This window comes from Daphnia magna, linkage group LG1, assembly GCF_020631705.1.
Source record: "Daphnia magna isolate NIES linkage group LG1, ASM2063170v1.1, whole genome shotgun sequence".
NCBI lineage: Eukaryota > Metazoa > Arthropoda > Branchiopoda > Diplostraca > Daphniidae > Daphnia > Daphnia magna.
In genome coordinates this window covers 1,198,959-1,221,114 of record NC_059182.1, presented here as the reverse complement: position 1 = coordinate 1,221,114, position 22,156 = coordinate 1,198,959, and the positions used below count along the sequence as shown (strand labels likewise).

The 22,156-nt window shown below is 42.5% G+C and overlaps 3 protein-coding genes and 2 long non-coding RNA genes across 13 annotated transcripts; 3 read left to right on the top strand and 2 right to left on the bottom strand.

Moving 5' to 3' along the window:
* The first annotated feature begins 1,245 nt into the window (after positions 1–1,245).
* On the top strand, positions 1,246–8,978 carry LOC116918371 (transmembrane protein 132C). The gene is made up of 7 exons (XM_032924077.2): positions 1,246–1,785; positions 1,915–3,007; positions 4,077–4,226; positions 4,341–4,608; positions 4,718–4,861; positions 5,024–5,278; positions 5,384–8,978. Exons 1-7 carry the CDS (start codon positions 1,743–1,745, stop codon positions 7,652–7,654), a joined length of 4,224 nt encoding a protein of 1,407 aa, XP_032779968.2. The 5' UTR covers positions 1,246–1,742; the 3' UTR covers positions 7,655–8,978.
* LOC116921660 lies at positions 8,307–9,421 on the bottom strand. Its single transcript, XR_004393490.2, has 2 exons — positions 9,312–9,421; positions 8,307–9,162 (listed from the first exon to the last, which is right to left on the bottom strand). It is a non-coding gene; the product is annotated as an uncharacterized LOC116921660 (long non-coding RNA).
* Positions 9,422–9,575: 154 nt separating this feature from the next.
* Positions 9,576–13,561, top strand: LOC116919520 (signal peptide peptidase-like 3). 3 transcript variants are annotated; one of them, XR_006641778.1, is made up of 10 exons: positions 9,576–9,879; positions 10,325–10,621; positions 11,045–11,122; positions 11,211–11,326; positions 11,385–11,504; positions 11,600–11,678; positions 11,746–11,861; positions 11,935–12,512; positions 12,600–12,737; positions 12,828–13,561. XR_006641778.1 is itself a non-coding variant. In XM_032925539.2 (9 exons), the coding sequence occupies exons 2-9, from the start codon at positions 10,575–10,577 to the stop codon at positions 12,666–12,668; spliced, it is 1,203 nt and encodes a 400-aa protein (XP_032781430.1). In that variant the 5' UTR covers positions 9,577–9,879; positions 10,325–10,574; the 3' UTR covers positions 12,669–13,561. The 3 variants fall into 3 exon arrangements, 2 of the variants coding, with proteins under 2 accessions (XP_032781430.1, XP_032781439.1); XM_032925539.2 differs by having other exon boundaries at positions 9,577–9,879; positions 12,600–13,561; XM_032925548.2 differs by having other exon boundaries at positions 9,579–9,879; positions 11,211–11,314; positions 12,600–13,561.
* Positions 13,387–16,284, bottom strand: LOC116919571 (SEC14-like protein 2). The gene is made up of 10 exons (XM_032925594.2): positions 16,152–16,284; positions 15,301–15,370; positions 15,183–15,226; positions 14,979–15,099; positions 14,697–14,915; positions 14,545–14,625; positions 14,248–14,447; positions 14,047–14,186; positions 13,816–13,964; positions 13,387–13,754 (listed from the first exon to the last, which is right to left on the bottom strand). The coding sequence occupies exons 1-10, from the start codon at positions 16,197–16,199 to the stop codon at positions 13,636–13,638; spliced, it is 1,191 nt and encodes a 396-aa protein (XP_032781485.1). The 5' UTR covers positions 16,200–16,284; the 3' UTR covers positions 13,387–13,635.
* Positions 16,285–16,409: 125 nt separating this feature from the next.
* LOC116921543 lies at positions 16,410–20,437 on the top strand. 7 transcript variants are annotated; one of them, XR_006641789.1, is made up of 9 exons: positions 16,410–17,348; positions 17,411–17,472; positions 17,538–17,594; positions 17,656–17,820; positions 17,909–18,219; positions 18,289–18,790; positions 19,050–19,692; positions 19,766–19,853; positions 19,915–20,437. It is a non-coding gene; the product is annotated as an uncharacterized LOC116921543 (long non-coding RNA). The 7 variants fall into 7 exon arrangements; XR_006641788.1 differs by having other exon boundaries at positions 17,533–17,594; XR_006641796.1 differs by having other exon boundaries at positions 17,411–17,594; positions 18,289–18,372; positions 18,448–18,790.
* Positions 20,438–22,156: the final 1,719 nt, after the last annotated feature.

Sequence of the window (22,156 nt, the reverse complement as noted above, 5' to 3'; positions counted from 1 at the left end):
TAGTGTACAACTTTAAAGAGCAGATGGTTCTCGTTGCTGCGAGAGGCAGTTGATAACACTTGTTTTTCTCATTTCCGAGAAAAGATGAAACGAAACAATTGGTGGAAAAAAAGAAAAAAACAAAACAAAAGGCGAGAAAAATGGTGCAACGTTTCTAACGTACATCTAATTTCATTTGTAATACACAAGGACCGGTCCGCTTCCTTTCTCGTTTGCTGCATAATAAATGACGAGGTAGGAGGCGGGACACGCCCGTGACACATCAAGGATGCGCCCACCAGCCTCCGAGCACGGGAAAGAAAGGCGAAATAGATCTCTCGCTATGTCTCCGTGTTACGAGCATCATTAAAGAAGAAATCAATACCTTCGAGTTTCGGAGAAACTAACCCACCCAACGGCAGTAAAACTTTATTTTACATTTAAAACAAATGAACTTTTACACCGAAAGTGTCCCTCGGTAGTTAAAAAAACTTTCACACACCCGAAGGCGAGAGAGAGAGAGCGATAAAACTTCAGAAGAGTTCTCGTTACATCTAAGCTACTTGTCCCCTCCCCTTGAACGAGAGCTATTATTATACGATTTCAGATGATTGCGTAAAAAAAAAAAAGTTGTGTAATACGTGAAAAAAAAAGAAAGAAAGAAAGAAAAACTTTGCATTCCGTCACGGATAATCATTGGGATAAATGTTCTTTATTTCATTTCTGTATGTGGGATTGATTGACTGTTGATTTTTCTTTTTACGTAGCTGGAATAGAAGAATGTGTGTTTTCCTTGAAAACAGAAACAGGAAAAAAAAAAAAAAAGGAAAAGAAGAGTTGACGAGAGAGACAAGCGGAGCCCCGCTGACGCCACACAGCAGTCGTCGTCGGGCACGGCCGCCGCCACCGCCGACACTTCCCTAAAAACACGTCGAAACATAAATAAGAGAAAACGTGTCCTCTAAAACTTTCATTACACACATTTCTAGGTCTTGTTGTTTTTCCCGTCTCTTTCCCTTTTTATTTTTTTATTTCCCTTTTCAGTATATTCACGTACTACTTGCGAGTCAGCTCAGCCGAATCGATTCTTTTCCTTGTTTGTTCGGCCGCTAGATGTCAGCGCGCCGAAGTTATGAATAAAAAAGAAGGAGAGGCATCTGATTGTTGGCTTTCCTTCCGTTGACCGCCATCAACTGTTAAGGCGCTGCAATCGCACACTGACTAGACTCCTTTACATTCATTGTCCGTGTGTATTCCAGCTCTGTGTGTGTTACTCCCCCCCCCACTGACAGTCTGTAGTCTCAGAACTCGAGAGATAGAGTGGCTGCTTCGAACTATTCTCTCACCCTCCACCCTCCTTTTTCAAGCACCAAGAAGGCCGAAAATTGTTGTGTGGCTTCTGTGTGTATGTGTGTGTGTCGGAATATCCAGGTGTTCCCAGCTCGTTTCATGAGATTTCAAGGAAAACCTATTCTACTTCAGTAACCACATCAAACGAGCAACAACAGCGACGACACAGAGGATTATAAAGTGTTTGGGGTCGAATCAAGAGACTGCATAGCTGGACATTTGAACGATATTTGGTGTTGTTTCAACTCCCCACTCCTAGAGCCTGTGTGTGTGTAAGAGACTCGCCTTCATCGATCGGGTGTGAATGTCAAACCCTGTGCTGCAGCGAGAAACTCGGTGCTTTTCGTTTTCACTTGGTGGCCTTTGTGCCAATATGTAACAAAAAAAGAAGGAAGGATAGTGATCTTACTGTCATGAAGGTGTTGTGGTTGGTGCTGTTCTCCGCTTTGCACTTTGGTGAGGGACTTCCCTCTTTTCAGAATTGTTCTCTTTGATTGACTGCATCATGTGGTTCCCTTTTTTTAAATATTTTTTACACATGTTGTGAATAACAAGTTTTCTTTTCTTTTTTTTCTTTGCATGCAGGTGCCTGTCTGGCTCTTGATCTCCATCTTGAAGGAGCAGATGCCGGATTTTTCTTCCAGCAGAGCCTGGGCTCTTCCCAGCAACCTTTGCTGAAATTCCCTACACATTCCTACTCATCTAATGCCTCTGCTGCTGACCCCCCGCCCCTGCTGAGAGAGAGGCTGGCCGTTTTGGGACCTTCTGCTCAGCCAGGCAGGATCTTGGTCACCTATGGCCCATTTGAAGCGAAACAGAGCCTACCAACCAAGTACCTCACCTTGTCGTTGGAGAATGCAACTGAAAGTGGTGCCGAACAGGCCACCTTGATGGACATAACAGCCCATGTGGTCAACTCTGAATTAAGAAGGGAGAGTCCCGTGCTGAGAGTCCTGTTCCACAGTGGCAGGCACTTTCATTCTCCTGGGCAAACTGTGGAAGAAGATCCAGACAGGAGTGCTGGCCCTGTAGCCCCTGAAGAATGGGAAGACGAGCCTAATGGCCGGCTGATGGAAACTTGCATCGCCTTGCGGGTCCACAATCCCACCGGTGGTACCCCATTGACGGGCACATGTGTTCCACAGGGACTGGATGGCGTCTGTCTTGCTTATCTAACGCTTCCGTTCGACTGGTGGGCATCTTCGCCCATCTCACCTACTTTTCCATCTCTCAATGCTGGAATTTTGGGTCTGCAACAACATCCGATAGTCACAGCCAAGCCAAGCAAAGCCGTCCGTAATGTGGTCGAGTTAAGTTACGCTGTTTACGAGACCAAAGCCGGACAGTGCGGATATTCCGATCCATCATCGTCCTACAGCGTTCGTGCCGGCCATCAAAAATCTCAACAGCAATCAAGAGCTTCTTCTTCAACAGCCAGCAGTTTCCCACCACCGTCCGCTGTTTTGATCCAGCCGTACAGACCCATCAATTCTATTCGTTTGTTGCCCAACGTGTACGCCCCTCGCGATCTACTCGTCCACGAAGAAGTCATTTCGCTGTCTCCGACGCTGCGCTTCATCGCGTCAGCCGCCCCCCTCTACCCACATTCGTACTTTTACGTCACGGTCCTGCTGGACTCGACCACGGCCAAAGACGAACCATACGCAGTCATTGTCAGGTTAGTGTAGCATTTGTGTGTGTCCCCCCTCTTTCTTTTCCTGGGCCCACTCTCTCTCTCTCTCGCTCCCCTTCACTATTTCTTTTGTTGCTGAAAAAAAAAAAATCTGAACGCGACAGATGTTATTGTTGTTGTTGTTGTTTCGCCGCTTGATGGTCGTAGCAGAAATGGCTGCCTCAAACGACTCTCTCTCTTTTGGAAAAGGGAGGTGGAGGGGAGAGATTGGAAAAACGAGTGCCCAGTAATGGTCATGAAGGAGGAGGAAAAAGAAAAAAAACGACCTCATTCATTTTTGAACCTTGCCCAGTTTTGGTCAATTGCCTTGGGCTGATTTATAACTCTTCATAAAGGGGAAAAAAAAAAAATACCGGCCAAAGTTGTTTGCCGGCACCGAAGAAAAGAGAGAGAGAGAAAGCCGGTCTTTTTTTTTTATTATTATTTTCTTGATTAACATCTCAAGTCAACTACCATTTGGAATCAGGCCGGCGGCGAGGATTCTTGTTCTCGTCCATCACATGGACACCCAATAAAAAAAAAAAAAAGATGTCGTCAACTTTAAACGGAAATAAAAACTTGATTTTTGTGTGTGTATCCAAGTTTCTCGTCGAAATCAAACCGAGGGAAAGAAGAAAAAAGGGCTCTTGTTATTGTGTTTGCTGACACAGGTGGTTTCCTTGTGGGATCGTAAAACGCGTCTTCCCCTTCACTTCAAGAATTTGTTGAGTTGCCTTTTTCTTTTCGTTGATGGATAGCGACAAGGAGAGGGGAAGGCATTCTAAAGAATGAAATAAGTAATCACTTTCTATGCTCTTTTAGTTGTAACCTTAGAGGCGTTTTAGAGTTTCCCCCACAAGGTTTCACCCCCTACGATCAAACACAGGAATCTCTTTTCTAATCTCATCGTTCACTTCTCCGGTTTCACACCCCATGAGAGGCGGAAGAATCACACACACGTTCTCTCTCCCCACGTTTGAGTGTGTGGTGTCACTCTAATGATTTTCTTTCTTTTTTTTTTCCTGTACCGAATTCTGTTTTAAAACGAATGATTTATTTTTCTCTTTTTTGACAGGGCCAAAGTTAAGAATGGTCTAAAAATCATCTCGACGCAGACGACGAATCCAGCTTGGTCACTCAATTTTGATGTCAATGGCAAACACATTGCAGCTGCTGTCTCGGCCGTCCGTAACTTTTCCGTCTCGACTCAACCTCATCAGCCGAGGTTCGTTATTTGTTCAGACACGTTGTTTGTTCTTGTTGCGGTTTTCGACTTTTGTAGGGCTTTTTCTTTCAATGATTTCCGGTTGCGTTTGTTGTTTTTCCTCCTCTTTCGCAGTCAGGAACTGTTTACATGGCTTCTGGCCGTCAACGTGGACCATCATCGCGATAGCTCCGAACTGGGTGATGGTGTTCGGGCCCTTTGGAGTTGGACCATCCGGACGCAATCGGCATCGCCGCCTTTGCCCTCTTCCATCTCCGGCCATCACCACCACTCCAACAACAAAGATTCGGCTGGTGCCCAGCTGGACGAAGTCAAAGGCAAACTGACTAGCCGCTTTGAAGTGTTGAAAGACGAAGTTCAGTCTGTCTTCCCCATCATCAAGGTGACGAATCTTTTATTGGCAAACTCTTGAAACAAAAATGTAGACAAAAGGTCCTTTGTTTAATCAATCATCTAAATCGATTTAATTCCAATTGTACACCGTTGTATAGCGTCGCGATTTGGTCAACACGGCCATTTTGACGTCACGCCAAGTGTCTGAACCGCTGCGGGTCTTCATGGTGACGCAGGCCGGTAAAGTGGCCGACGTGACTTTACAGGCAACGTGCTCTTCTGTCGACGAAAGTGTCCTCAAGGTATGCGTGGAACACACACACAAAAAAATGCCAAGTGGTAAACTGTAGAAACATTTTCTTTAAAAAAAAAAGTTTAATTCGTCACGAAACTTGCCAGCCAAAATAGGCCTTTTGTGTTACGTGAATGTTTGACATGGTTCAAGTTTCTTTGTTGATTTTTAGGTGTCGTCGTCGTGCACGTCCGTCTACCTGGACGGATCGGAGGTTCGTGGTTCGACCAATGCCACTCTAGTGGCCCGTTATGGAAATGTTGAAAGCACCAGCTCGTTGACCGTGTGGGTCCCAGAAATGCCATTAGACATCCAACTGGACGATGTCAAACTGAATCAAATTAGCGGATGGAAAGTAATGGCCAGCAATAGTGGAGCTACTGGTAGCAATCAATGCCGATTACGATATCAGCAATCGTCTTTCGAGGTCCGATTTTTTCCCCCCTTCTTTATTTCCGTCTTTAATTGGCTCATGAATTATTCATCGTTTAGCAAGTTGTGTGAACTTTTGCATCTCATTTACTCTCATCAGGTTTTCGCCCGTTTCTACGCCGAGGATCACGATTCGGGCCGCGTTAGTTACCTGATATCGCGCAAAACTTACTTACTCATCACGGACTTGGTTCGCAAAGTGATGCGCGTGGCCGATCCTCGCGTGGCCGTGTTGAAGATGATGACCGGCTACATCGAAGGTCTGAAGCCGGGCAAAACGGAAGTGCAAGTCTTGTCGCCCATGTCGGGCCACGTCATTGCCGCCCGTGAAGTTCGTGTTCTATCGGACAAGGTGGACGTGTCTAGCCTGTCCGTCCGACTCATCGCCGGCCTGTCTCTGAGTCTCACGCCCGATCCCGACCTCGATTCATGTTTCGTCGCCCAAGTAGACGCCAACGATCGGCTCCATTCGCGGTATCAAGAAGCCATTTTGGACATGACGGTGCATTTTAGCGACGGCACAGCCTCGCCCCTTCGCTTAACCGACCGCTCCCATTACAACTTGGTGGTCGAATCTCACAACACGACCATCTTGGCGCTGACGTCACCTGCCCGCGCCAACATTCCCAGGGTGCTGGCTCTCGGCGAGGGACGCGCCAGTCTGTCGGTGACTTTCTCGTCGGCCTGCACGGCGACGACCACCAACGGCCAACAGGAGGGCGATGGTAGTCATCATCGTCAAGCACCCGCCCATCCATTAGCCACGACCGTGGCTGTCATTCAACTAGCGCTCAACGGCCATCCAGCCACCAGCGTGCAGAATGACGCACGCACCGAGTCAAGCGGTCAGATGTACACGTTGGCTCACGGCGGCCATGTTGGCAACGCCAACCAAATCAATGGCGACTCGAGGCGCAATGGTGGCGGAGGCAAAATGGCGGCAGCATCGGCCGGAAACGCTGGCCGCTTAGGCCAACCCAATCAAGGCCAGCTGACCTTCTCCAAGCCGGGATCTATCGAATTTGGAGTGAATGAGAATCAATTGTCTTTGAAAGACGACAGTAACGCCGTGATGATGTCGAACGCGGGACGTGACTTGCAGCACGCCCATCCAGCCTATCCAGCCTCGTCGCATTATCCGGGAGGTGGCAGCGGTTTTTCGTCATCCAGTTTCCAGCATATGGGCCCATTGGAAATTGGCATGTACGTCCTATTGGCCATCTTTTGCGCCGCCATTGTCGTCTTCGTCGGTACGTGTATCGTTTACGCTTCGAGGGCTCGCAAAGGGCTGATCCCGACGGAGGACAGCGACCGTCACATCGATCGGCAAGCCCAAACGATCGATCCGTGGCCGTCCCTGTGGAATCGTCTCAAGAAAATGAATCCGAAAGGGGCCATCGGAGGAGGAGACGGCCACGACCGCCAAAGAGCCACGGCTGCGGATGAAAATGAAGACGAAGAAGAAGGAGCAGACAAGGGGTGGATTTGGTTAGGCCGCTCGACGCTGGATCCTGAAGTCCCTAGGCGACCTGTGTCGTCTGCAGCCACGAGGCCCGTCTCTTTGTCTGCCAATCCGGATCCCAGTCATCGATTGAGCGGCATTTCGTACGCCGGTTCGGAGGTGAGCGTCCGAATTGTCGGTCGACCCACTGGCCCGGACGGAAGCCGCCTCTCTTACAAAGCCCAGCTTTGTTTTGAGCCGTTGAAAGACACTGCAGATGATGGCGATATCGATCACATCGGCGATGCCAATCATCCGAATAGCTGGCCCGGATCGGTCGATTCCAAGACTTTCACCAAGAACAATGCGGGTGCAAGTCACCATCATCCCGGAGCGTTGCGGATCACCACCAATCAGTTGGCCGCAGCTGCCGCCGAGGAGCCGCTGTTGTCTGACGTTGTCCGTCGACCGAGCAATAACCGACGAGCGGCCAGACGTGCCAGCGAGCAAGACACTCGACGCTACGCCCGTTCGTGGCTGATGGCAGGAGAGGCCATTCCACGCGATTTCAATTCGAATCCGTCCATCATCACGGACTCTGATGCGGAAGAAGAGCTCGAGCATCAAGTACCCAATTCGAAGAATTTCAAGTTGGAACTGGACGTAGATGATACTGACAACGAGTACAACGTAGCGACGTTCTTGCGTCACGGCAGCCCTGATATCAAACAGGCCAACATCATCGAAAATCCTCGTTTCTCACCCACCACGACGTCGACCACCATCGACCCTGAAAACAATACAGAACTGTGCGAGCGCGCTGTCGGCGGCCAATCGGAGTCTGCCCATCCGGCGGCTACGTCTCCATTGGACGTTGACTACGACCGCATCATCTCTTATTTAGGAATTCTCAAAGAAACGAGCACTTGAATTTAAAAATCTAATTTTGAAAAAGAAACAAAAATCTCTTCTCCCTATAACCCCCCCGAGTTCAACAAACTAATAATGTTCGTTTGCACGTGTTGTGTCTACGACACGCGCGTGAGTAGAAAAATCATGAGTACGCTTAACGACTAAGCATCCGATCGTTTTCTTCCCCCCCCCCTGATTCCGTAAAGAGAGAGAGAGAAATCATTTAAACAAAAACAAACGAATAAAAAAAAAAAAGGGCAAAAAAAGAATTTAAAAATTTCTAGTCACATGTAAAACTCTTTTTTAAAAAATTACGCGCCATTTTTATCTACCCTCACGCCTGTCCACCTTACTCGTAACCTCCGCAAGCAGCTAGCCTGAAGTTATTATTCTAACTATTTTTTTTTTGTTATTTTTTTTTATTGTGTTTTTTTTTTTTTTAACGATGAAAATTCCTACACACACAATGCACGCTGGTCCATCCCTTTTATACATAAATATTCCCCTCGTCCCCCTTTTTGATTTCTTTATAACTAGAGAAGCAGGAGATTCACAAAAAGACAAATTAACCTTTGTAATACTTGTACGTGTGTGTGCTACAATAATCCTCCATGATGCTTTTTACCACCACCTTTCTCACTTCCCCTCGAAATTGTTGTTGATTATTATGTTTTTAATTAACTACTATTGAGACATTCGAATCGATATCAAAGAAGAATGTTGCAAAAGAAATTAAGTACCGCTTATTATTTTGAAAATTTTCCGTTTTTTTTTTGGGCTTATCTCCTTCTCATTGAGCCATTTTAAATATCGCCGTGTGTTCGTGTGTGTATGTATAACAACGTGTTTAGCACCGTTCTCTCCCATAGCATCTCAAAAACAACTTAACTAATTTTGAAAACATAACGCGTATTTGATTGTTTGTTTGTGTGTGTGTGTATTATTATTTAAAAAATCAGAATTCCTCGATCGAACAAGTTGTGTTAGTGAACACACGTCCTCGTAAAAACCCGCCCGATTTCTCGTATCACGTTCATCCCAACAACAACAACAAAAAGAAATTATGTATTCATTCGCTGTTGCTTTCGTATATATTTATCACTATTAAAAAAACAAAAAACAAAAATAATAATTACTGACGGATTGGGGAAGGAAAAAAATTACGCGAAAAAAAAAAGAATAACTTAAAGACAAATTTATTTTGTTCACTTGGTTTTCTTGAATTTTTTTTATATTTTTGTCCTGCCGTCAACCTGTGCACATTATTGACTTTCCTCTTTTTTTCCACTATCTCCCGCTCCATTCGGTCGAAACACTCAATACACGCATATTTGCCAATCGATTGGGGGTGCTGTGTATGTGCCCTCTTTGTTAGCAATGTAACTTGCTTCTATTTACCTTCGGCTTGAAGTGCATCCAAGAAAAAAGGGTGGTCACATTTCGAGTGAAATTCTCTTCCACCTTAACATCGATGTCAAACGAGATTGCTGCAGGGGAAAGATTCAACCATTGGCGACACTTTGTCACTAGCAAACAAGGAATTAAAAAAAACAAATATTTGACCTATTCTGATATCTCTTTCTCTTTTATCAAGAAAACAAAAACAGAGAAAATAGAACACGAAAAAAAAAAAAGAGAAATCTTGTATTTGTTAAGTGCAGACTTCTCTCGTTACCATGTAACAACCGACGAATGAACAACCTTTCTCCACGCTAATTGAGAACGAGATTGAATTATGCACGGTCGTGAAATTCATCATGAACTCGTCGTGACTCTTTGTTTGGTTTGAACTCAAAGAACGTGTTTCGAGTCGAATTGCTGTGTTTTTATTATTAAAAAAAAAGTAGGGCACCAGGCCAAATAGCAAATGCCATCTATCGGCAATAATGGTTATCTACGTACCTGACCACACACAGTCTCTTTGATGGCTTCGTCTTGTGTGTATGGCAATGATTAGATCGAGTCTTTGTATAGTCGTGTAAGAAAACTGTGTCGAGTAATTGCATTAAAAAGTCTTAATGGGTTCATCCTGATGAAATCATTACGATAGAGTTTTTGACGTGTTAGACGAGCCGAAAGCGTTTGCTTGTCTTACTTTTCGTTGTTGATCGAAGCGAATCAAATTGAAAGGCTCCTTTACTCTGCGTGTTGTAACAATAGTTCTACCGGAATGTAAACACTAATTCCACAACATTTCAAAACTGATGATCTGCAAAGGGTCTACTAAATATTCTAGGCTAAAGGTAAGCAGCGTGCCATTACACTGATTGCTACTAACGGGATAGCTTTTTTGCAGTTGCAGGATGTTTTTGTTGATTTAGTATCAGGACATGATGTAGCTGTAGCTTTCGTCTATAATGCAACTAACTTTGAAGATGAATGAGCAATTTTTGCTCTGTGGAGTGTGTCAAACCCACAGTAGGAGAGAGATACACTCAACTGGTGCAGAAGAAAGAATCGAGGAGAAAGTAGCTTTTACTGGGACGTTCTAACCCACTTTCCTTAACCAGTCACAGCCCACTGGTTCACTTTTCAGCATTTCAGAATGTTTTGCTTGCAGGAAAGAGAGGAAGGCTTCAGTGAGAGACTAGGGGGGGTTTTAGCTTGTTTGAACAGCTAGAATTCTTTCACTTCTTTCACTGCACAAGGAGAGACATTTATTCAATTTTCTCTTGTTCTCTTTGCCAGAAAGACAACAATCTGGGTTCCAGTAGTTGGCCAGTTGCTCTTCTGCCATCCAACAGTCAGGATCTCTCTTCATTGCCTCATGCCAAAGGAGAATTTCTTGCCCTGGATCATCATTTTGCTGATTATGTGCCAGTGAACTTTGCCACTTGTGGTTGTCACATTTGAGTTTCTGTGTATGTGAGTGGCTCATCATTTCTTCATCCTACAACTACATCATTTGAAATCAGTCAAAACAATCCATACTACAAAGATGAAGCCTGGTCTCCCTGCCTCAGTTTCTCCCGCCGAATACCAATGGTAAAACATCGCAACTTTTCAAAATCAAAACAAAAGTTCCGTTTATTGTTTATACATCGTAAACCCCTTTGTAAAACGAACGCGGTTCCTTCCTCGGGGTTATATACGTCAGTGTACCAGTAGGTCAGCGGTAGTTATCATGCAAACAATGTAAGCCCTCAATAGTGGAGGAAACAGGTTTTGCTTTCAAAGAGCTTGAGGCCAAATCTGCTGTTTGCTGGCCTGAATATTAACTCCATGACCGCTCGCAACGCTAGAGTAGTCTGGTTTTGTTTTGTTTTCGCCTTTCGCTTCCGGGTAAAGACCAGATATCCCTTTTCTTCTGTTTTCTCCCGTTGTTTTCCAGGGAGGAAATGAGAAAGTGCTCGTTAACGTTTCAATTGGATGACGCTTGCCATTTCTAAAATGCCTTTCATTTTGCAGGGCTTACTCGATTGTCGATTCGTCGCGAGTTTCTACTTTCCTCATCTCCATCTTGCTCATCGTCTACGGGAGTTTCAGGTAAATCCAGTTTGATTAGTTATTGAATATTTTAAAACAAGAGATAAGAACCTTTCACAATAATCGTGTGGCTTGTTTCGTTTTACAGATCGTTGAATCTGGAACAAGAAGCTCAAACTAAACAGTTGGAAAAAGACAAAGAACGGGCCACCTTGACGGGCATCACGACACCCACAGTTCCTTCTGAACCCAGTATTTATAGCTGTAAATATTAAAGCTCAATTCTTTTTGATTCGCTGATGTTCTTGCCTTTTCCAATCAGATGTTCAGACGTTGGATACGATGCAAGCGCTGTGCTTACCGCTTGGCGCATCCGTTTCCCTCCTTGTCATGTTCTTCTTCTTTGATTCGATGCAGCTGCTTTTCGCCGTCTGTACGGCCAGTAAGTTTTGGCATCTCGATCGATAGAACATGGACGGGCTAGTCGCCAATTTCGGTTGTTATTCTTCTTTTCTAATTGCATTTTTTATCGCACAGTTATCGCCACGGTAGCTTTGGCATTCCTATTGCTTCCCATGTGCCAGTATCTCAGCCGGCCGTGTACTTCTGGAACAAAGTTCGTTCGTCTTTTTGTGTCAACCGAGAAAATCGAGATTTAAATAAAAATTTCTTTTCTTCTACAGTAAAATCTCCTTTGGCATTTGCGGCCGTTTCACTGGCGCCGAGCTACTGTCCTTCAGTATGGCCCTGACTATCGTCTGCGTTTGGATCCTTACTGGCCATTGGCTGCTGATGGATGGTATAAAAGGATGACGATTTCTTTTCTGTCATGTTGTGGTTTTTCATTCGCCTCTTTGAATTATTCCATTTAGCTATGGGCATGGGTTTGTGCGTGGCATTCATTGCTTTCGTCCGTCTGCCCAGCCTCAAAGTGTCCACGCTCTTGCTGACTGGCCTGCTCGTTTATGACGTTTTCTGGGTCTTCTTCTCTTCGTACATCTTCAACGCCAACGTGATGGTCAAGGTAGCTACCCGCCCTGCTGATAATCCGGTTGGTGTCATGGCCAAGAAGTTCCATTTTACGTCTGGAATGGCCCGTGACGCACCCAAACTCTCACTGCCCGGCAAGCTCGTCTTCCCTAGCATGCATAATGTTGGCCATTTTTCCATGCTGGGCTTGGGTGATATTGTCATGCCCGGATTGTTGTTGTGCTTCGTTTTACGCTACGATGCCTACAAGAAGTCGCAATTGCTCCACTCTGCCGAAACGGGAGTCCCTCCGCCTAATCACTTCAACCGAATCACATACTTCCACTGCTCGCTGATTGGCTACTTTCTTGGCCTGCTGACAGCCACGCTCTCGTCCGAGTTCTTTAAAGCTGCCCAGCCTGCGTTGTTGTACCTAGTGCCATTTACGCTATTGCCGCTGCTTGTTATGGCCTATCTCAAGGTAAAAACGATGACAAATCTGGTCTTTTTTTATGCCAACAATGATAATTTAAGAATCAATTTTTATTTATGTTTTTGTTTTATTCAGGGTGATTTGAGGCGGATGTGGGATGAGCCTTTCATTGCTCCCCCGCAACCTAAACAACTGCATGTCTAAATACTAAAAACTCCTTGGTTATGTATACGGAGGTATAGCATCTGCATTTTTAATACCTGTGTGTGACTGGTATGTGTAGACGAGAAATCACTGGCGATTTCGCCTAGTGCCGGAATTTTGTTGTTCAAAATTTTTGGCTCTGATCGATTTTTTTTTAAGACGTTGGACATGAAGCAAAGAAAAGGTGAATCGTTTTTTCTTTTCGATTTGGAAACGCAGCGGACTCCTAGTCAAAAGCCCAGCCGCCGGACCGACGTGTCTTTCGACTACGGTGAAACTACAAAAAGTTTTTTCTTTCGTTTACAAAAATTGAAGTAGCTAAGCTAACGGTGAAAGTGGATGCATGCCACACTTGCCGACATTTTAATACCACACCCTCTTTTTTACTTTCTCTCAAATGAAGAACGAACAAAAAATTAATTAAGTCTTACAAATGAAATTGCGCAACTCAATGGTAAAATAGGACTATCGCAAACATTAGTGTGCATAAATTAAAAAGTAGAAAAAGCGGTCTTTTTTAATTACTTTTGCATGACCTTTTCCTCCTTGGAAATTCATTTTTTTTTAAATCCTTGCAACCAGCGACAAATGTATGGACGTTATATTATATATACTCGTGTGCGATGTTTTTATTTTCATTTTCTGGTACCCAACAGATGTTCTCTCTGGACCACAATCAATTCTCTTTTTAGCGAAGTAGAAACTTTGAAAAAGAATATTTCTCATGTTGTGTCAAATCTCACAACATCATCCGTTTTCTCATTTTATTTGTCTCGAAACATTTTGAAGATAATGTAGACATTTCCCTTCGATACCCCCGTTTCCCTCGTTTTTTTTTCTATGGTTTTGTTGCCCCCCGGAATATGGAAAATATAAAATTAATTGTCTTAAAACTTCTTGTTACAGATTCCCCCCCTCTTGACTATTAAAACAATATTCTCATTTCCTGATCCAGTTGTTTTTGCAGTTAAATGTTATCCAAGTCAGTGCCGTTTGCGCCTCTCGTCGAAGCTGCCGCTACCGAAATCGAATACCAAATCTTCTTGGAGCGAAGGTAACTAAAGTGGTTGTCGAACTCGATTACATCTATTAATGGCAGAAATAAGACCATCAATTAAACGCAATATTATGTTTGGCGGTGACTTACAGGTCCCGGCTTCGTCGCATTGAATTTCTCCCTCTTCAGCAGCCATGTGACAATCGACTCGATCGTGAGGTACAACGGGAACTAATTCGCTGCCTTTTTTGTAGTACACAGCGAACGCTATATCGCTGTCTTCGGAGTGGAAATCCCATCTGTAAATGGATTCAAATGAGATCAGGTTACATCTTCTTTTCCATCAATTTAATTAACTGTAAAAAGTAATGTTATGTGTACTTGAGTAGGGCGCCAGCGTCTTTCACTTGAATTTCCAAGTGCTCTTTGGAGCCGCTTGAAATCGTCAAAGACTTTTTATTAGTCGTATCTGGTTTGCCACTAAAATAGTACGATTTCGGGACCTCTCCTCCCATGTTGACCTATATTTTGCGGCTAAAATTTAGAAGGGAGAACTCAAGCGCAAACTAGCAATCAAATTACCAATGTAACGCAGTTTGGATTTCCATCGGGATCGGCTAAAGTTCCTCCATAGGAGGCGGGTGTTTCTTCGGCAATAACATTTGCCAAAACGACTGGTTTCCACTGCTTGACGTCGTGGCTGAAAATCTGGATCTTGTCTCGGGTTCGCTCGTGCAAGAATGGTTTTAACATGTTGTAGCAAACGTAAAAGATTTTTGGTGCTGCAAGGCAAGAAAAATCGTTGAAAAAGGATAGTCGGTCAGTCGTTTTGGGGTTAAATCAAGTAGAAGTAGCTCAACTATAACTAGCAGCACATACCGTTAACGATCAAAACACGACTGAGAAACTCAGGGTAATTCGCTTCGTACACCTGAAGAATTTTGATGGCAGAATCCATAGCTACGAGGAATGAAAGAGGCACATTTCAAAAGATGCTATATTATTGATAGTAAAGTAGAACATGTATATACCTTGTTTGGTAGTAATGTGAGACATGGAGAAACCCTCCATGTCAAAGATGATGGTCGACTGCACTATAGCCGTGGGAGAACGTTTGAATTTCTTGAGATCGGCGTTGACTCGGGCAATGCTGCTTTCAACCAGGTAAACGACGTACATGACGTAGTCTTTCTTCTTGACTGACCGAAGGATGCCCTTTACATCCGACATTCCGTACCGCACAATCCACACTGACAAAAAGCAGAATTTATTTAAATGTGGAGGGATTGGTTAATGCTGAAAGTTTTCCTTACGAGGACTTTGCGTGATGTCGCGACCGACGAAACCAGCCGAGAAGTACTTTGTCAATACTTCCGGCGGTTTGAAATCTTCTAGGATTCTGTCGATTTTATACTGGCGGCGCCATTCCAACGACTTGTTTTTATATTGGTCAATAATGCAAAAACGACGAGTTTTATTATTAACTAATTGATTTCAGGTTATGATGTTTTACTTACACTGCGGAGCATTTTCTCTGCCTTTGGGATATCGAAATCTCGCGCTAGATTGGAAAACAAAATCGATCAGACTTTTGGAAAAGGCAATAGTCCAAGCCAATGTAAACATGTAGCATACCGATGAGCCATCGTATAAGGTAGGCATCGTCTGAGTCAGGTAGTTTGCAGTCTTTGACAGCCTCACGGAACTGTTAAAGAAAACGATATGTAGGGTAAAATCATTGACAAATTATTGTATGCAGAGAAAAAAACAGTATAAAGTAAAAGTTAGGCATGGCTGGGTGACCGTATCACTTACAGTAAACAAAGTTTATGACTCCGTGACTTTGATCCACTATCTTGTTATCATTTGTATTGTTATGTACACAAATAGGTTTGCCCGTTTAACTTTATTTTTGTTGTTTCAACGATAGCCACACGTCAATGTTTTTGACAGTTTTCTAATCAAGGCTCGTGTTGTCTGTATCGAACCAACATAAACCGAAATGCAAGCGAATACAACCAACAATGGCCGTTTCGTGTCACTCTTTGGTTTCTCTTATATTATCCATCGTAAAATAGCTGCAGTCACGATGCTCTTTCTAGTACGTCTCATAAAATGCAAATAGAAAAAGCGTGAAGCGCAAGTTAAAGAAATTTATCATACCCGGACAACGGAATGAGTTTCCCCACAGTACTTGGTGGGAGAGATTTTACGTGTTTGTAATTGCTTTTTGTTAAAGTAACAAAATATTTGCCATCTTATAAGAAATAAATTGTAAACGGCTTTTCGATTATTATTACGTTTGATTTGCTGTGAAATGAGACTGAAGTGAAAAGGGACTTTTTCGTTTCAGTCGTATTTCAACTATAGTACCGTCGTTTATCATAATTCTTTATTTTATTAAACTTGAGTGACCGAATTGCATCCTATAATTAACGAAATCTCGTTCCGCACAATTGTAACAACAACAAACAAAAAACATATACCTGTTTCAAAATAGCCTTTTGGTTATCGCTGAACTGATTGAGATCCATCTCGTAACAAAGACACTGCCGTGACTGATGTGAACGCAAATGCGACCCTTTACTTGTTGAATTTTTTCTATGCTCAGCGATATTGATTGTGTCCTTGTTTATCCCGCACGTCAAGAAGATAAGATTATACCCTTTTATTTGTTGACCCCAGGATAATAAATGTTCGAGTTGTGTATGGCTGGTTTATTGGACTTTTATCCGACCTGACGCAGCTGACTGACTATTCTAATTCCGCCTTTAAGACTCAAATCTATATTGTTATCCCAATATAGATTTGAGCTGGAAGGGAAAAGCATCCTTAAAAACATCGATAAAGGATGTCTCAGTCCAAAAAATCCAAAAAAGGAGATTGTATTTACCTGGGTTGAGGCATACAATATTATTGACGTTTGTTTTTCTTTCTATCTCGTACATGTTATGACGGCTAGAGAACAAGTTACAGAAAAAAAACTAGAGGGTGTTATTATTCCCTAATGTATGACTGATCATTTGTAACATGTTTGTAACAAGCCATTAGCATGAAGTATATAATTTTCCGATAATGATTCTGTCTAGATGAACTCATGAGTACACCACCGACTACGATTTTTATTATATTTCTCTCAATAGGGCGTTAGCTGTAATAGGGATGTAACACAGGTTTGAGGCTTGAGGTAGTTCAGATATGTTTTATAAGTTTTGTGGGTTGTCGCACTGCCTTCCCGAACTAGTGTTTTTGTAAAGCTGACATAACGACGAATTGGACGGTCATGTTTTTGCGAGTTTTAGGCTTTTTAGTTACGAAGGAGAAAGCAATGAAATCCAATTTTAGGCTTGTATTCGTCGCTAGATGGCGTTCGGGTTGAAAAACGCACGCATAGTAACCATAGTAACCACAGGTGACAGGTATGAGAGAAAGAGTTTGTATATGCCTGTAACGTGTTTTTATGAAATAGATTTATTAATGATACAGTCTTTTAATTGGAAGGGGAAACGGGTATTAGGACTACACAGTATTAAAAGACTCTTCCCTGAAGGAAATTTGCAGTTGTGGACTTTCTTTAGATGACTCTTCTATCATAAATATTTTCCTGCTTCTTGGAACAAAAAACATATGATGTCTTGATGCCAACTAAGTGGCATTGGAAAGATTGTAAAAAGATGTTAAAGGTATTTGACAAATCTTTAATCATGTTAATAAAGTGACTTTTTTGGTACTCTTAAATTAAAAGGAAAAACCTAAAGTTGGAGGACGATACATTTGTTTCCTGTTACTAGTTTTCTAAAACAAATGGTAAATTGGTAAAATGAAACAACACATGACCTATTCCTTTAAATCAATTATTTTCACAAGTGGAGATGATTGATTCCACAATCTTCAGCTTCCCAGGCAGACACCCATCCACAAAGCCATGAGTGATAGATGATGTAAAAATGTACTAATTAAAAAATTTAGATTTTATGTTATTGATTGCAGAGTCAGCAACCAATGTGTGGAATCTGATATCCTAGCCCTCAAAGTCCCAGTTTATTAATATGCTTAGGGCTTCTTCGCGCGCTAATCCCATAAAGACTCATCATAACGATTCCGAAATGGTTCGTCAGTTGCGCCTTCACGGCCGTGTAGTAGAACCTATTAAAGGTAATTGCATTAAGGTGTTACCTGCTTTATGGCATTCCAGTAAGATCTTTAGTCTTTTCGCAATCTCTCCCAACATACTTCCATAAAGATGAAGTAAGGTTTTAGGTCGCGAGCTGGGTCTGTCCGCAGAATTACTGGAACGTCACCCGTTTCCTGGTCCCGGTTTGTCAATTGGAAATCATTTACGCCAAAGAACTGTTCGTGGAAGCTGATTTCGGTGAGACGCAAGTGCTGATTCGTTTGATGGTCGATTATGCTAACATTGCAGCCAAGGAACATGCGTTGCTCAATCGGATTGAAATCGTGACCTCGGAAGAAGAGCGTATACTTCTGGAAGAACCGTCCAGTCGCAACCAGTGTGTTGCCACGTTACTGCCTATTCGCACTGCCGGTGTTCAGGTACTTAGAGTTTCGCAATTTAGACGTTTTGTTGGCGGAATTTTATAAAGATTGTTCTTTTCCTTGCAGGGAGATTGCCGATCTTATAGCTATTGCGTAGCACTGAGCTCTGATCAGACACAACCAAACTGGAAAGTATTACTGTAGGAAAGGGTACGTAGGCTTCTAATAGTGAAGTACAGCTCTGACGTCTTTAGTAAGCGGAAAAGGTACTACTGTATATTGAAGTTTTAGATGACGATTTTAAGAATGGACTCTTTTAGCAGTGGCACCCAATCTTTATTCTTAAAACCCAGAGGTGTTCTTCACTATTCAGGATGATTGATTGATGATACTTGTTGGTTAAACCATGAAGAACACCAATACATGGATAAGTGGAAGGTTATAAAAGTATAAAACTGTAATTCCTTATGGCATTTTCATTCACGCATGCGCGGCAGTTCGTGAGCAGACGAAGCATCGAAAGAGCCTAGCGCAGTCTAGCTGCATCCTACCAGATACTAGTAGAACCCGAAACATTGTTTTGACAAGTACTGTCATATTTCGGTTGCAGATTTTCACTAAATACCAAGTAAGTCACGTGTTTAATCGTGTTAAATGTATGATTTTTCGATTCAAGTCTATTTAGGTGTCCGATTTGAAATTGTACTTTTAGAACTTCTAAGACACCACATAACTTTTATTACCAATAATTTACTTTTACGACTATCAAATCTTGTTAACCATTTAAAGGAGAACAAAGTTCATTTTTTAGATTTTCGGAATTTCAACTTCCGGTTTTACTGTCGATTTTGTAATGCTAAATAATTCCTTATTTGTTGGTCTTTCAGTAAAAAGATTCACATTTTCGTGATCCTCGTCAAATTTGGGGCCGACTCCATGTATCAGCTCAAAATACCCGAAAATCGTCAAAGAATCGCAAATTTTCCTGAACAAAAATAAAACGAAAACAAAGTGCCGATTTTTTGTACAAAAAAGTCGGGCTTAATAGCTGAAATATATTTCAATAGATGGCAGTGCATCTAAGGTCTAGTCGAATTTACATTCGTCTGAAGTGCGCCATCGCCATCGTGAACGAAGCATGGGTCACTACAAATCATCTTCTGATACGTGGTCCGGTTTATAAAAATCTTTTATTGCTTTAATATGTCATTTTGTAATTCCTTGGGCTTAAACACTCTCTAGTCAACAAAGAAACTGCTTTTCTCACTTTACTTTTACCAATTGTTTTTATACTCGTACATTTAGTTGATTATAGAAAACATCTTGCCATTCACACGAATGCCTTTGTCTTATCTGATCGTGTTAACATGCTAATTCGTTCTTGCCACTGACCGAAGCTTTTTTTTCAAATTTTGCATCTTTCTAAAATTTAATCACACACGAGCATTCTGGCATGTGTCAGGCAACAGGTTTCAGGAATGGCATGGTCCCCTGTTGAGCCTGGCCTACACCCTCGGTTATTGAAAAATGGTTATCCATGTTATAACTTTGCCATCATGAAGGATTTTGTTCATTTATTTGTTCTTCTTTTTCTTTTGTTTAGGTATTGGAACAAGTAATTACATGGAGCTGGAGCGTCAATTTGGGACTTGATTTGTCATCTTTTAGTTGAGGTGGAAAAACACAGATTGGTGAGAGTGGAAAGATAGGATCATTAACACCTCAACTCTTGTTATTTTGTCTATTTTCCAGGACTCACCATTTTATTCCCACACTTATCATTGGAATTCTGGGATGGTAGCTGTTGTTGCAGGACACTCTCCTTGGTTCGTTAGTGAAGTTCCAGAAAGCAGCATTCCAAGAGCAAGAATACAATTTGCCAGCCGTCAACTCAATATAGATTGTTTAACTTTGTTTTCTTGCCTTGATGGTGAAATTGAATTATATTGAGATTTAAAAAATTTTGAAGCTATTTGCCTACTAGTGAGAAAACATGTGAAGAGTTGCTGAAATGTGTCAACAGAGCAAAATGCTAAACATGGATTAAATTCGAAAATAACTAGTTTGAGTTGCAGTGGCAGAAATTTAAAGTTGGTGCCAGGATAATGGCTATCCATGTTGAGAATTTGAATTGCAAATTCTAATTCTACCTATAGGTAAAAGTATATAAGTACTTGTTGCCTATAGATTGCTCAATGTGAATCTAAGTTTGCATGTCTTGAAATTGGTTTTCTTCTTCAATTATAAAATTCAATACACAAAGATATAAATGGAATTGGTTTTGTATTATCCCACCTCCTCCCACAATTCCACCACAGTTTTACATCACATGTTATACAATATATACAATACATACATGCATACAAAAACAAACACTTAAGTTAACCCGTTGGCTGCCAAGCCATTACAACCCGTAGGTTGTTTTTCTACATTCGCTACGCATCGTTTCAGAGGGATCCGATGAAAGGGGGACTTGTCCGAAGACAAGTCCGGGCTGACTTGATGATGGAGACCTTTGCGGGAATGCACACCCCAGGTACTCCACCATCGCATCGACAAGGGGAAGTCCCTACTGGTGCATTGCCTACGGCGCCTTAAGGCGCAAGGCGACTGCCCCACCCCATGGGTGATCAACCATGGGGCAGAACAGCGCCGCCGGTCCCTACAACTAAAAAAAAAAGGGGAGCAAAATGGGTGGCAGCCAACGGGTTAACTTTAAACACACAACAATACAAAACAAAACAAAAAATACCAACAAAACAAAATACCAAAAACGCGACGTTCCACGATGAAACGGCGATGAGGAGAAGCCGGGCGCGAGCAAAGACGGTAAGGCGAGGATGGCGCTGCGAGGATGGCGTGGCGAAGACGGAGAGGCGAAGACGGAGAGGCGAAGACGGAGAGGGGAAGACGGCGAGGGGAAGACGGCGAGGGGAAGACGGCGAGGGGAAGACGGCGAGGCGAAGACGGCGAGGCAGGTTTGGTCCACACAACTGGTAGGATGCCCTTTTCAGCCTGGGTGAATGTTGCCTGAAGAGAAAATTGACAAATATGAGAATGACAACGCAATTTTTAATGCAAAAAACCCTTTTTATTTTATTTTTTTACTCACAGGGAAATTCCATGAGGAATCTAAAACTGCATGACTCGTACGGGAAGACGATTTGGCAGCAGGATTAACAATGACATTAGATGTATAAATGAGAAATCCAGATAACCCATCAAATGAAAACACCATGGTATGGCAATGGAGATGAACCTTTATTCCTGTCTGCATTTGGCAGGCTAAGAAGAGAGGAAGAGAAGCCTGTGTAGAGAAAATTGTTACAGGTGCATGTAGTGGAAGATAAGTAATATTCTGTAATACCATAATGAAGAGCTTAAGTGTATGGAGGATGGCTGGCTGAGCAGAGAAGCTTTAAAATCTGGATACATGGGATGATGAAGGCTGATGGTTAGCAACACATAGTAGACGAAGACTCTGTTGTTTAGTGATGAGAGAACACATCACGAAGCTAAAACAAAAGAGTTCAAGTCCATTAACAATACCTGAACAGGATGGTGATGTTCATTTCTCAGGCATAGTGGAGCCCAGATATGCACTTCAATTTATAAAAATGTTTATGTTTTATCTTCTAGATGAATCAGCGACTAAAGGTAACGTGCGGGTAGCGTCCTTTGAAATTTCTTCATGCCTTTCTAGCTGTTATCGTTTTAAAATCTTGTTCAAGTATGTACCTCTTTTGATTCAGTATTATTAACCTATGTTGGCCCAAAGGAAACGAAAAATTAATCAATATATAAACGATTGCCTATAAATATGTATTCAATAAAATCGTGCAATCCTTCCTTACCTTTTGTTCTGGAGATAGTATTCATTGTATTCAGCTAATGGTTCTCCAGATCTCCTTGAATTTTATCTTGCATTCATCTTACATTCTTACATTCATCTTGCATGGAAATCGTACAGTCGGCATTTGGTCATTACTTCCCT